The 14,536-nt window shown below is 38.1% G+C and overlaps 1 protein-coding gene across 21 annotated transcripts in view; it reads right to left on the bottom strand.

The window, feature by feature from the left end:
• ATP2B2 (ATPase plasma membrane Ca2+ transporting 2) overlaps nt 1–14,536 on the bottom strand; it is a 410,328-nt gene that overhangs the window by 19,327 nt on the left and 376,465 nt on the right. For all 21 annotated transcript variants that reach the window (XM_032698697.1, XM_032698692.1, XM_032698702.1 and 18 more), the window contains 4 exons: nt 10,522–10,735; nt 6,811–7,022; nt 5,223–5,330; nt 1,697–1,879 (listed from right to left, as the gene is read on the bottom strand). In XM_032698697.1, the coding sequence (XP_032554588.1) occupies nt 1,697–1,879; nt 5,223–5,330; nt 6,811–7,022; nt 10,522–10,735 (717 nt within the window). The remainder of the gene's footprint in view (nt 1–1,696; nt 1,880–5,222; nt 5,331–6,810; nt 7,023–10,521; nt 10,736–14,536) is intronic.

Below are 14,536 nucleotides of genomic sequence, written 5' to 3'. Positions count from 1 at the left end.
ATCCTACTGAAGGTACTTCTACGACTAAGAGCAGAAAGGAAACTAAGAAGATGGATGTTAGCAAAGGAATATAATTATTGTTCATTATGTTTTAAATAGTATAAAAGAAAAATTTATCTGTGAATTAAGTGGACAAAGATTTGCAGAACTAAAAGCAACCTCTCAGACTAGAAAAAGAACTGAAAGGATGTAATTTGGTTTTTTGTGCTTGTTTACACTCACCACAACCAGAAAGACATCCTGACAGAAATGCCAACAGACAACACTGCTCCTAGAGCCACCAGGAAGAAAAGAATGCACATTTAGAGATCATCTTTTCATAAAGATCACCATTACCTGGACACCTGTTTGTCACCTCTACACTGTGGCCATTTGAATTTTCTCTGATGAGGAGTGCTCCTGACTAAAGGAGTGGAGACACACAACCCCCAAAGCTGAAGATCCGTATTTAATCACTTACCACAGAACCTTGGGAAATTCCCAAACCCTTAATCTCTCTACCACCAGTTTCCACCCTCTTTTATGCTCTGTGGATGCACCAAAGACACCCAACTGCCCTAATGTCTTCCATATTTTTTTCTGAAATACATGGCTGCATCTTTTTCTCAAAAAAAAAAAAAAAGGTCTCAAATTGTAGAGGGGAAAAAACCAGAATGTTCTGCTTATCTTGGATGACAACAAACACCCAAATCTTCTGAAATGAAAATGCTGTTTCGAAGAATCTCTAAAGAAAAAAAAAAATCTTAATCCTTCACCTCTTTTCTTCCTAAGCCTCACGTAAAACACTCACAGCTGATATCTCCTCTCTTCTGCAAGCCAGCAGAAATACTTGATTTTAAAAAGATCAAGCAGAGCACACCTGAGTGCAATAAAACACTATCTCACTGCAATGGAAAAGGCAAAATAACTCAAATAATTTTTTAGCACTCCAGGACAAATTTTTCTAGCTAAGGTGATCTGTACTATATTTAGCACCATGATTCAGTGCAAAGTGGATTTTTGTATTTAGCAAAAGTTGAGGATAGATATTTCTAAGAAATCATCTGTAGCAGCCAACACATACACCTCAATATTTAATGGATTCTCAGGCCCTTCCTGCTAAAAACAAATCCAAACCCACATTTTTCACTGCCTAATAAGAAAGAAAAGCAATTCCTTTTAATCATGATATATGTGTGGTGGTGCCAGAACGGAATAGATTTATTTTTTTTTAATCAAATGGTACTTCATACTTCAGACTCAACAATTTAAATTACTCTGGTATTGCAGAAATGGCAGCAACAATATATTTTTGACAAAATGAAACACTGTGTTTTAGAAAGCCTTCATAACATTATCACAGCTGATGTTTTCCAGCACTGTTTTATGTCTTGTCATCACTGCAGTAGAATATGAACGTCCGTTCACAGTACCCCCAAAACACATATTCCTACTTTTGCATGTTATCATTTTATGATCTTTTCAATGTACCTTTCCTGCTGTACAAACACTCCTCTGTTCAGTTCACCTGTTTTGTTTTCTGCCTGTTCCTCCTCTGAGAACAGCCAAGCAAATTCACGAGGACCATCCTTCGCACACACAAACACCCTGGGGGCTTCCCTTTCGACATTATCTTGCCTTCGTCTCAGATTAAGCGTTTCTTTAGGTTTGTTTTTTGGGGTTTTTGTGATCGTGTGGGCACTTCCTTTTAGCATACCTGGGTTTGGATTCTGTTGAGGCCTCTGAACCAGAGAATTTGTCCACGTCGAAGTTCTCTCTCCGCGTGATCGATCTCCTCAACATCTTCATTGAGTTCTTCCTCAGGGACCTCCTCCTTCTCAGTGAGCCTCCCTGCCTCCTTTAGAAATTTTAGCCTACTTGTTGGGATGGTTGCAATGACCTAAAATTATAAAAAAATACTGAAAACATAACCCTCATTCGACAACAACAGTACAATAATATGTTCATTAAAAAAGAGCGATGATATTTTAATAAGAGCAATAATCTTCCAGGAACGTTGAGTCCTAATTGTACTTTACACTCATACAACTCCATTTTAGTCCAGAAATACTCAGTTTACTGTGCAAACAAATAGCCACATCAAACCACATTGGCAATACCCAGCTGTGGAGCAAGTTGGAGGCTGGGAAAATTGTCATTTTTTTCTTAAAAAAAAAAACGAAAAGAAGAGAAAAGTATTTTAATGTTATGGAAAAAAAGTTTGCAAGATTGATACTGCTGTAATTAGAGTTTGGGCATTTCTAGTGATTTATGTCAAAGGGAGCCGAAAATTCATTGCATCTCATGCCTATGAATCTTCTCACACCACGCTGGTTCATGGATTCAGCTTCCCTTTGTTTTAGCAAGTTGAAATGGGTTTCCTGGTATTTATCAAAATTGAGGTTTCTGGACCGTGCGGAACTGACTGTCTCCCTGTTGAACTTCTTATAGGGCTGTGTCTTACTCTGTGTCCTTATTACTAAAAAATTCTGATTAGCTCAACCCCTCTTCTAATTCTGCTTGCCCACCCAAGTGGTCCTTGGAAGTAATTAATACAGGAGATAGCTTATAATCTTAAAAAATTGCAAATATTGTAGTTAGACATTGCAATAACACAATTCTTTTAAATCCATTTCAGTGTTGCCCTCTTGGGGAGTCATTTTTCTCTTTGTGCTGATTTCTTTTGTTGGCTTGAATAACAAGTTGGCTCTTTAAACAAGACATTACCTGGAACATGCTGAACACTTAAAGTAAATCTCCTACAAAGTTAACTATTAGACCCACTTAGCAAAAAAGTGCTGCAATTTTCTTTTCTGTTTGTCTTCCTTTCAGCAGTTCAGAAATCACATCTCTGAAGCCCACATATATGAAAGATGAAGAGAGAATCAAGACAGTTGCAGCAAAGTTGGTGAGGACAGTTTTGGAAAACTGGAATGGGTACAGTGAAGACATGTGAAAAGGTACCAAATATTTGCAGAGTGAAAATAAACCTTTGAGTTTGCTCAGGGTCTCCCTTGAGCTTCAACATCCATGAGTCCACTTTTTAAATATTAATTTTAAAGACAGCGAAAGAAATGTAAAAAGAAAAAAAAAAAAAGAAACCAAACCAAAAACAGTTTCTGCACTACTATATGACCTTTTTAAAATGAATTTTGGGTGTTGAAAAACAAGATGCAAACTTGGAAAATTGATGAAAGGATGTGACAGGAGCAAAGGCAGAAGAGGAAAAAGAAAAGAGAAGGTAAGTGCTGGTGATTTAAATACTTACTGAAAGGCCTTCAGCTCCCCAGCTTTGAAAACACTACAGAGAGAAGCTACTTGAGGCTCTTTGGGATCTGATGAAGCTGATGGTGATGAAGCACTTTCAAGCCAATACACACAGAAACAACTGTACTGGGTAGAGATTCTGTGCCCCAGAAAAAAACCTCTCCTTCATGACCTCTCTCAGCCAAGATAAGATAAAATTCTTCTCTAATTCTTTTCTTAGGGTGCTTACATGGCTATTTGTTCATCTGTTTTCCCAGATCTGCCCAGTTCAGGTAATGACAGACTCAACAGACTGGATGCAGATTAAGGAACTAAATATTATTCCCAGAAAAAAAAAAATCATTGCAGCTTTAAAAAGTGATCAATAATCCTGGAAATGTAGCATGAAATATTGTAGAAAGTCTTGATTTTCAGAAGTGATGAGGGCTGTCTGTTAGAAAACTGCCCCTCAAAGCATCTCAGGCTGACTTCCTAAAAACTACACACCTTACATTGCTTTTAAAAGTGCCAACTTTGACATCGAAACTCAAAAATCTTGATTGGTTTAGTGGTTCATAAGAACAGCAAGTTCAGGAGGTGGATTAAAAAAAAAAAGGGTTACAAATTTGGTTTGTGCTGAACTAGAATTAGTCATAGCAGGAGAGAAAAGGCTGAGCAGGAAGAAAAGTAGCATTTCTAAAGGAAAAGAAGTCCCTATCACAGTAGAGCTCCATGAAGAGAGGACTTGCCAAAGACTGTAACTCGTGGAAATATGGATGAATTGTAATTTTTTTAGCTTGTGTTTTTCTTTTCTGGTCACTAAATACTGACCACAAAAGAAAGACTTTTTTTTTTTTCTGTGTATTTGATTTCTTTTCAGTGATAAAATCATTGAGATATTCCAATATTTGTGTTAATTTAATGGCTAATATCTTGCAATAAGGCTTGGGAACTAAATTGAAAACAAACACTGATATTATTATTAGTTGTCAGTGGTTATGTAATAACCATGTATAACAAAATTTAGAAACCAAAATGTACACTGATCAAAGGCTGTGGGAAATTCTTCACAGCTGAATGGTCTAAAAAAAACAGCAAGGATTTTTTCTCTCTCTCCTTGCTTTAATTCCCCTCTCCAGAAGTTGGAAGTTCGTATTTTCAAATCAGTTGAAAGAAAGAAGCAATCCTTCCCTTCCAAGATTATAATTTTAGATCTTCCTCCTGCTAGATCATAACTTAAATCCCATCTTCAGGTGATAATTGCAGCAGAACCCTCTAATTGTGATGGTTTTCAGCAACATTTGAATTAAAAGCTGTTCTGATTCTGAGATGATTTCTTTAAAAACATGAGACTGAACTGCCCAAAAAGTGTTGGGGTTTTTTTTCCATAAGAGAGCAAAAAATCAGTTTTGAAATCTATCATCACTTCATTACAAGTCCATCAGAACCATATCAGTGTTCAGCTGCAGTTGGCAATTTCTTCCCTCTTCCTTCATAAAGACAAACTGTTGATCTACAAGTCTCTCTACATCTGAGAGAAAAAAGTGTAACTTCACATTTTTCTTTGATGTGTCAGGTGGCATCAACTTAAATACAGTAATAATGCATTCAAAGGTGAAAAAAATATTATTATTAACTTTGCAATATGGGTTTGTACTTAAAAGAATAACGTTCTATTTTAACAATAGTGATTGTGTTTGTGTTATTACTCCCAGACAGATAATCCCAACTGATTTAATGATCTCATTGATGTTTGTTTTTATATCTATATGTATAATTATGTATTAGCTAATGATGACACGGGATATAGGAGAAATTTCAAATGACACATTAATTTAGCTGCATTTACTACCAGATCTATCCTTGAAGTTCTCAGAGAGCTGTATTTCAGCCTGTGCTACCCATGACATTGTGAGACATCAAGGAAACCACAGTACAGGAGGATTATGAACAATATCAAGAGCTTTGAATCTGCACGTTCCTGAATGCTCACTTACCTGACCCCATACAAGTTCTCCTAATCCAATAAATACACACCACATCCACTGGTCAAGCTGCAGGGGAGAACAGCTAAATGGTTTTCCTCCAAACTGGACAATTACTATCTACAAAGAAAATCACAAAAGAAAGGAGGTAATTTTTTTTTTTTTTTTGGGGGGGGGGAACCAACCAAATAAGGAAAAGAAAAAAAAAACCAAACGAACAAAAAAGAAGCTGCAGAATCTCAGTCACTATATAAAAAAAAAAATCAAACCACATGAACTTATGAACTCTGAATTAAAGGTCAGAAAAAGCCATAACAGTTCAGACTAAGCTTTCTTAGCCTCATATCTATCTAACAATGGTCAGGAAGACCAAAACAGGACTGTCTCCCTGTGCTCTCCCAGTTCCTGAGTGTTCTCAGCTGGGGATGTGTTGACCCTGACGTCATTTTGGAACGTCCATTGCAAGCAAAACAGATTTTTCCCTCTGATTAACATTTTATTGCACACTTAGAGATGTGCTATAATAGATAGACAGAGGGTGGCAAAACCACACACCTTGGAGCAGGATAACCAACATGTAGAGAATCTGAACAGGTTTGTACTCCTCGTCAGACTGGAAAGGTTTTACTAACTGAAAATCAGATATTATTGACATTTCTTGTTAGTAGTGCCACTGCAAAACTTGACATCACAAACCAGAGATTTAAACTGCCAGAATTTTAGTTCATAGTCTTAAACCCATGGCTTTGAACTAAGGATCATCACTACCAAGTTCTACTACCTATCATTGGTGTCCTTTCTCCAATACTTATTTTTACGAAGTAGCTTCCCTTTCCTGTTTCAAACCACTGTAGCCCAGGTTCAAATAGCTCCATCCTCCTCGTTACTCCTTCCAGGAGAAAGGTCCCAATACTGAGTTTCCAGGATGCCATTGCAGAACTGAGCAACCATGTCAGGAGAGAAATAGCTCAACCCTAGGGTTTCTAAAAGGTAATATCAAATAAATCAAGCACAGGAAAGATGCCAGCAAATGGATGGATACAGGAGCAAGAGGAGGAATTGGAGTTCTTACATGAGGAAAAATTACAACCTTTTGGGGAAAAAGTATTACTGTAATTATGTTCATACTTGACTGGGACAGCAAACTCAGGGGGTGAACATGAAGAATTGCTGTTAAGAAGAAGGATTTCTGAGAATATTGAGGAGCATTTGGCAGTGGCATTTAACAGAAGAACAGTTCAGCTTTAGGTACTTGAAGGCAAATTTGTCTATTCATGTAGTGGCAAATAATTAAAACGCTTCGCTAGTACACTATAGAATAATTTCCTCTTTAAAAACAAGTTATAATATCAACAAATAAAGTTATAATATCAACAAATTGGACATGCTAATATTAATTTAAGAATTAACCTGGTTATAGTGATCAAAATTTGTTTTGGATTAATAGGGCAACATAACATTTTCTGTTATTAACACTTGTATCGATTGAGAAAATCTGTGAAAGCAGGTGGTTTACTATTAAATGTCCCTCCCACATCACTGAGATTTAAAATAAAAAAAAAAAAACAAACCACACACTGAAAAAGCTACAAATCATTACCTGGATAGCAAATGTACCCAGTACAATAGTGCAAAAAATAGGATTTCTGAAGATGCCATCAAAGACATTCCTTTCGCCGTGGATTTTCCGTGCATTGATTTCATTGAAAAGCTGCATCATGACAAAGGTGTTGAAGATGATGGTGTAATGCTCTGAAGGAGGAGAGTGAAGTGGTGCATTCCTCCCACTGTCAATCTTAAACATTTTCTCACCTGGGTATAAGACAAAACCAAAAGTTTCCACCAGAATAAATTAGCCAGATTTGTATTTCCCTTGTTTGCTTCAGTCGCCTTCCGTGCTCTGCTTTACCAGCTTCCTTCCTGCACCAGTGAGCAAAACACAGCTAAACTTTCTGAGCAAGAAGCTTCTCAAAATGATGACTCTTACCTAATAACTCAACACACCTATGAAAAGTTGTCAGTAGTACTCTTCCTCTAACCAGCAGTAATAGTTCTAAACAGTCGGTTCCTTCTGATGCACTTAAAACCATTGACAGTATTTTTGCCATTTTCTACAGTAATTCAAAGCAGCTGCTCTTCAGCAGGTTTTACCCATTTACTAATCCAGCGTGGCATAACTTTTTATAACAATCATTCAAGGATATCAGTGATAAATAGCACAGAGGTTCATAGTTTTAAATAGATTTGGGTTTGAGCAGCATCAGGCATTGATCTTTATTTTGATAATTTCGCTATCACTTCAAGACCTGATCAGTAAAAAAACAAGATGACAACCCATGATGAGCGACTGAAAAAATGAGGTAAGTTTGGAAAAGATACCTGCACCCAAGGGACCTCTTTTCTTATAGAATCACAGAATGGTTTGGGTTGGAAGGGGCCTTTAAGGATCATCTAGTCCAGTCCCCCTGCAATGGGCAAGGACACCTTTCAGTAGATCATGTTGCTCAAAGCCCCATCCAACCTGGTCTTCAACACTTGCAATGACGGAACATCCACAGTGTCTCTGGGCATTCAGTTCCTGTGTCTCACCACTGCCATCGTAAAAAAATTTGTTTCCTTGTGTCCATTCAAACCTTTCCTCTTTCAGATTAAAACCAGAGCTGGACACAGTGCTCCAGGTGGGTTCTCACAAGGGGGGAGGAGAGGGAGAGAATAACCTCCCTCGACCTACTGGCCACTCTCCTTTCGATGCAGCCCAGGATAATACTGGTTTTCTGGGCTGCAAGTGCACATTCTGTCTCACGTCCCATTTTCCATCCCCTTTCTAATACACAAAGTTCACAGATGACATCCAGCCATTGAGAGAGTCTAATGCATGGAAGTGTAAATAATGAGTGAAATAAGAGTACAGAAGATTATCACAATACCACTAGTTTTAATAACCAGTGTTTTGTTAATGAAAGCAAATTAAAGCTTGAACGTTTTTCTGCTCTCCCACTGGCATTATATTCAGAAATTTCTGCAGAAAGAAGAAAGGTTTCCTCAGGGTTTCTCCCGAGGCTGTTAATTCCAACAGCTGAGTTACCAGGGAGTGTTTTTCTGCCTTGGGATATTCGAGCAGTTCACGTTCGAGTCACGGGGAATAATGAGCGTGTTTCCAAAGAGAGAATTCTCCTTATCGCCTTTTGGCAGAAAGCAGACTGTGATATCACCAGCACGTCAGTAGCACAGCATGAGACCACAACACAGACTGTGAGAGAGCAGAGGGCTTTAAGCAGACTATACATCTCCAGAGAGGGAACTAAGCACTGGAAACATTCCGCCTACTACACATAAACAATAAAGGAAAAAATTAATGAAAGCAGACAGATACCTATCATAGATACACACATATATATACACACAAATTACATCTATTTGCTTTCATTCCATACACACACAAACACAAATATGTGAATATCTCCCTCGGTGAAGGCACCTGTCCTTAAGTCTCTGTTGTTGCACTGCATCACTCAATTGGCACAGAAGACCACGCTGCTATTGTGGGATGGCAGGGGTTAAATCCATAATTAGTTTTTATTTCCAAACCTGTTCCAAAAGGTGTTACAGCAAAGCTTTTAGTTTATTATGCCTTGTTGCAGAGGTTAAGATTTTTTGTATACTACAGCCTGACAGGACTAGGCAGTGACTTCTGGATTTCTGATGTGCTTGATGCCTCCAAGACATTACCGTATGTTCAAACACAAGGTATTTCTGCCACATGATAAGAAAAAAGAGAAAAACTTGATGTACTAGTCTCTACAGAAACCTACTACAAAAAATGAAGCATTATTTGATCAAAACAGAAATAATTCTCATTAATTTGGGGTTTAATTATCAAAGCACTGAGCTTAGAACATCGTGTCACTGCGAAGCTGAGCCTGTTGGAGTTTAGAAAGGAAAAGATTATTTCCTAGGCTTATCAGAAAATTGATTGGGCTGTGTCCTTCAAAGTGTGCATGAGTTTTCCAGAGACACTCAGGAAATTAGAATAGGATGAAAAAGCTGGATTTTCTTTGCATCTGGCTCAGTACAAAGTATTTTAAACCATAAAACTCATCAGAAAGCCATTATAACTTCCCATAAAGGTCACAGAAGTTCTCATTCCAAGATTCATATCACATGAATTACCAAGACTTTCTACACCTGCTTTAGAGAATCTGATATTATAATTGCCTAAGGCTTGCTAGACATTCTCAAAATACACTGTGAGTGTAACAATATTACAGATCACCTCTCTTCAAAACCCTGGCAATTATTTTGGTTCAAGTAACTCCACTGCAAACAGACCATCACCTCCTCTGACCAGTCCAAATAAGCTGCCAAATGGTGATAAGCTGGAGCAAGACTTTCAAAATGGAGCTCAAAAACCTAAAAATCATAAATTTCCATTTGCAGCTTATCTGGAAGTCTGTGTATGTAGGAAAAAAAGTAACCTGAGCAACAACACATGCAATTTAACAGCGATAAGGAGACAATACCCAACTGAAAAAATCATCAGTCCTTTGAGCAAGTTCACTTATTATTGTGGAGCAACAGAATCTATTATTAGTTCCTGCTATTCCCTGCAGCAAGAAACATTCTTCCTCCTTCCCTCCCCTCTCCAAAATGCAACCTATAAAAAGCATCCATTGCTAGCAAGGCCTGAAGAAGAATCCAGTAATCTAATAAATAGATTTTTTTTGTCCCCTTTTAATATCCATTCTAGAAATTAAATGTCAAAGCAGAGCGTTATTTGTATCACTTAATACTGATTACTTGCTTTCTATACTACTTAAGATCAACATTATTCTTGACTATGGCAGACATTTTGCTCCCGATTACAGCTTCTCCAGCTCTTGGTAAAATGGATCTTGGTTTTTATTGTGGTTTCTTTTATGGTTTTGGGTTTTTTTAATTTGTTGCTACATGCCTACTCCAGATAACAGGTCTCAAAATGAAAATTCAGTATAGAAGCAGGCCTAGATACTCCTATTAAAACGCAATTTTCCCCGCTGTGTTTTGATATAAACTTTTGCCAAATCTGTGTTTTGTGAAGAGGCAAAAAAGCTCACTGAGGTAACTACACGTGGAAGGTGACTAAACCCATTCCATCTGTTGTGTTTCAAGCCCCATGAACAAACTGTACAACTAAGACAAGCCTTAATAAACCTGCATTAAAGCGTTTTGACGCGTTAAGCTGCGCAAGGGCTTCTAAACCAAGCAACAACTAAGTCCAAGTCTAACAATCACCTAAGTCTAACTCAATCACCTAAGTCTAACTATTTCTTACCGACGAAGAGCAGAGTGAAGATGAGGGTGAGCTGATAGACAGCGTGGCCCAGGATGTTCTTCATCATGGTGCGGGAGATGAGGGGCTTGTTCCTGCCGTACGGCTTCCGCAGCAGCAGCGCCTCCGTGGGGGGTTCCGTGGCCAAAGCAAGGGAGGCAAAGGTGTCCATGATTAGGTTGACCCACAACATCTGCACGGCTTTTAGAGGAGAGTCCTGTGGAGACAATTTCGGAAGTTACGTATTTCCCAGGAAAATAATGGCTTTCAGGTCATAGAATCACAGAATCAACTGGGTTGGAAGGGACCTCCGAGATCATCGAGTCCAACCCTTGATCCAACCCCGCTGTGGTTGCCAGACCATGGCACTGATGCCACATCCAGTCTTGTCTTAAAAACCTCCAGGGATGGAGAATCCACCACTTCCCTGGGCAGCCCATTCCAATGGCTGATTACCCTCTCTGGAAAGAATTTCTTTCAATATCTAACCTAAACCTCCCCTGGCACAACTTGAGACCGAGCCCTCTTGTCTTGCTGATGGTTGCCTGGGAAAAGATACCAACCCCCACCTGGCTACACCCTCCTGTCAGGGAGCTGTAGAGAGTGAGGAGGTTGTTTAACGGGATGTCGTTTCTTCCCCGAGCTGCTGTGACCTTTCTTATATTTCCTCTGCAAGACCAGAATCACAGGAAGCCCAATGATCTGTGATCACTGATCCGTGATCAATGGGATCAATGATCTTCAAAGAGAAATGATTTCTCTGCAGTCATTTAAATCAGGAACATTTGCAATCACACAATTCTTACAAAGCATAACAGTGACACTTCATAATACTGATCACAGTACTCTCTGTTACCTCATGCTTAAAATTTCAGCTGAATTTAGTTAACTAGATAATTTAAGTAACTAGTTTCTTTCCCGAGAGAAAAATTATATTAAAACAGTTTAAAAAGTAATGTTTCCCTTTTTCACTATAACCTACCTATCTCTAATTTTTTTTTTCAGAAACAGCTTGAAATTATTAAAAATTTATAAAACAATTACAGAGACATCTTTATATATCGTATTTAAATAAGACCTTTAAAAAAACAATAGTGACATTTTAAAAAAAAGCCTGATATTTTGATGTTAAAAATACTCTGAAACTTATTAAACTATATCAAATGTGCAAGAGCAAGACAATCTTTTATTACAGCCACTATTATTTTACTGGAAACAGGATAGCATATTTGGAACTATGGATATGGAATGAAAAAAGCCAAATATTGCTATTTGTGAGGATGCAGGATGTAGCTCCTGAAGCAGCTCGCCAGTCACTAGAAGGAGCTCTTTCCTCACACAAAGTCTATGGTCATAGTACAGAGGACTTTAGGTTGTGTTTAAAAAACCCCAGAAGTAACTAAATAAAGCAAACACAGCTCTCAGCAAGGGCTGGACAACTATTATAAAGTTTGGATGTGTAGTTCATTGGGGCAGCTCCGAGGGGAGATTGATGCAGTTGCTTCAAGGACCCAGGAGAGGAAAAACAAAAGAGGTTCTTTTCTGTATCCAACGACCTCCTGTGCCTTCAGACCTCACAGAAAATGGGCAGCACTAGTAAGGGCTGCTTCCTGTTTCAAATAGACCATTTTTATCAGGAAAAGAGAATCTCAAAAGTAGTAAGGTATGACAAATTTCATAATGAAATGGAGTTAATCTACAGTTTGAAAGCTGGAAGAGAGAGCACTATTTTTGTGCACTACATTACCACGGTGGTGCAGCAGCGAAGCATAGAAATTTAGGGAACAGCATACAAAGCAAAGCAAAGCCAACAGAAACTTTAAGAACTCTGCCCTTTCCCTCAAAGGGTTGAAGATTCACTTTTAATGAAATGTTATCAAATAATATGGGTCAATACACACTCATTATCCCAAGTAGATACAGAGAACAAGGGTAAGTGGTTTAATCTCTGGTGGATCTGGTTTATATTCAACTCCCCCTTGAGATGAAATATTATTTCTTCTTAAAACACATTTTTAACAGAACATTTACACAAATTTTGATGCATTTCACTTATTTAAAGAAAAAAAGATCCCTTTTGGCTTATTCAAAGGGATGGAGAAAGGCAACCTACTGTTTCTAAGTCTCACAGGTTGGCTACATCACGGAAAGGAGGAAGATCAGCATTAATAGATCCTTGACCTGTTGGTTATGGGTTGCACTAACTGGGCTTGTTTGGAGAGTTCAGCTCATTCATTGGATATGCAGCTGCATAAACAGGAAATGCTTTTGTCTTTAGAGGTGCTAAAAAACTAAAAGTGATCAGGGCAAACTTCATTCCAAATCGAGACCTCATTTATTTTTATTAATACATATGGCTCCAAAAAAGAGAGTACTTGCAGTAAAAGCAGTTTGCTGATAGAGCTCAGAGGCCCTGCACAGAATACAGTATATAGGGAAAAAGGAAAACATCTTTTCTGCTGAGCAATTTTTCCTTGTCATATTTTTTGCCTGTCTAGTTAATAAGTTTTCTTGAGAAACATTCTCTGAGTTGGGACGTTACAATAGCTCAATTTCCACTTCATGTGCTGACTTCCATGTCAATAAAACTGACTTTGTCTGCTATGCTTAATAAATAGAGTCAGATATTCAGGTGTCTCTCCGAGCCTGCCATGCTCCCGGCACAACGGAAAAGCAGATTATTTCAGTCTCTAAATCACACAACTGTAATTGGCAGTCATCAGTTTTGGCAACAACATGTTCTCACCATTTCACACTGCCAATCACCTTGGGTGGCTATGGTGCCTCTAATAATTATCTATTATTGGCAGTGCTGCACTGTTCAGTCAAGTGTGAGAGCTCATTCTAGGCTGAAGCCCAAACATTAAACACACATTAGTCTGGGCAGGCAGTGGAATGAAATTTCCACTTCAGCTCTATCTGATTTCTGATTAGTTGGTGGAAACTGAGGAAAATACATATCAGCTAAGGAGTTTAGACTTCCATTAAAGATTTGAGTCACTTATGCAAGTGGGATGCAAATCAACGTTCTTTGTGCTGCGTTTTAGCCGCCGACTGACCGGCTAAGAGTTCTTAATTCCCTTTCTGCAAACTTTGGGGATGAAAGCTGTTCAAACTGCAAACCACCCAAAATCACCACTTATTCATCAAATTCCTTTCCACTTGACCTTGGAATAGGTTAGCATTGGCCTAGAGGTAAAAGGAAAATGTCCCTTAAATCAAGTGATGTTACACTTCATCTTGGAAACACTTAAAAGTAAAAATCGCCAAAGGCTGGAAATACACTACAAATCTTTTGTGACATGCAGAGCCTCACAAATTCTAGAGCTTGTTACTTTTGATTTAGATGACAAGCTGTGAGGGAATAAAAAGGTATTTTCACCCTTACCTTTTTGCTCCCACTTGTCACGGAACACATGCATAGATTCATAAAAATGAGCATTTCTGGTAGGTTAACTTTCTATGTATCAATGCAAAAAAATATCAGCCCTCACTTCTGCTGCTGGATCACAGTGTCTACTAATTGTATGGAAGGGGCATCCTTAATTCTATTTCCACGCCTCTAAGCCTTGCCAAAACAAATCTAAACAGTACAGACTTTGATTTTATATTACAGCTTTTTCAAATTTGTCCGTGCTATTATTTTAGGATTTGCCAAATATAGTTCTGCAGTAAAACATTATAACCACGTAAATTACTGCCTTATACACGTAAGTATAGATCATCCTCTTTTTTTTGAACAAGATCTGTAAAAACAATCAGTGATTCATGCAGTAGTTCAATGTTACAGTGCTTTTTAATTAACATTTAATTTTCCAAACATAATGTCCTATAGAGTCACTGTTTTCAGTTCCTAATTTCTGCTAAAACATTAAGTCTTTCTCAAAGTACAAGAACAATAATTTGAATGTAAAATGTTAAAACACAGTCTTTGTCTTCCCTTTATTCAGTGCAACCTTTTGGAATAGTTACATTGCCTCAGCAGTTGGAGACACAGATAGAATCTGGCATGGAAATA

Source organism: Chiroxiphia lanceolata, chromosome 11 (assembly GCF_009829145.1).
Source record: "Chiroxiphia lanceolata isolate bChiLan1 chromosome 11, bChiLan1.pri, whole genome shotgun sequence".
Classification (NCBI taxonomy): domain Eukaryota; kingdom Metazoa; phylum Chordata; class Aves; order Passeriformes; family Pipridae; genus Chiroxiphia; species Chiroxiphia lanceolata.
This window is presented reverse-complemented; position numbering and strand designations above follow the sequence as displayed.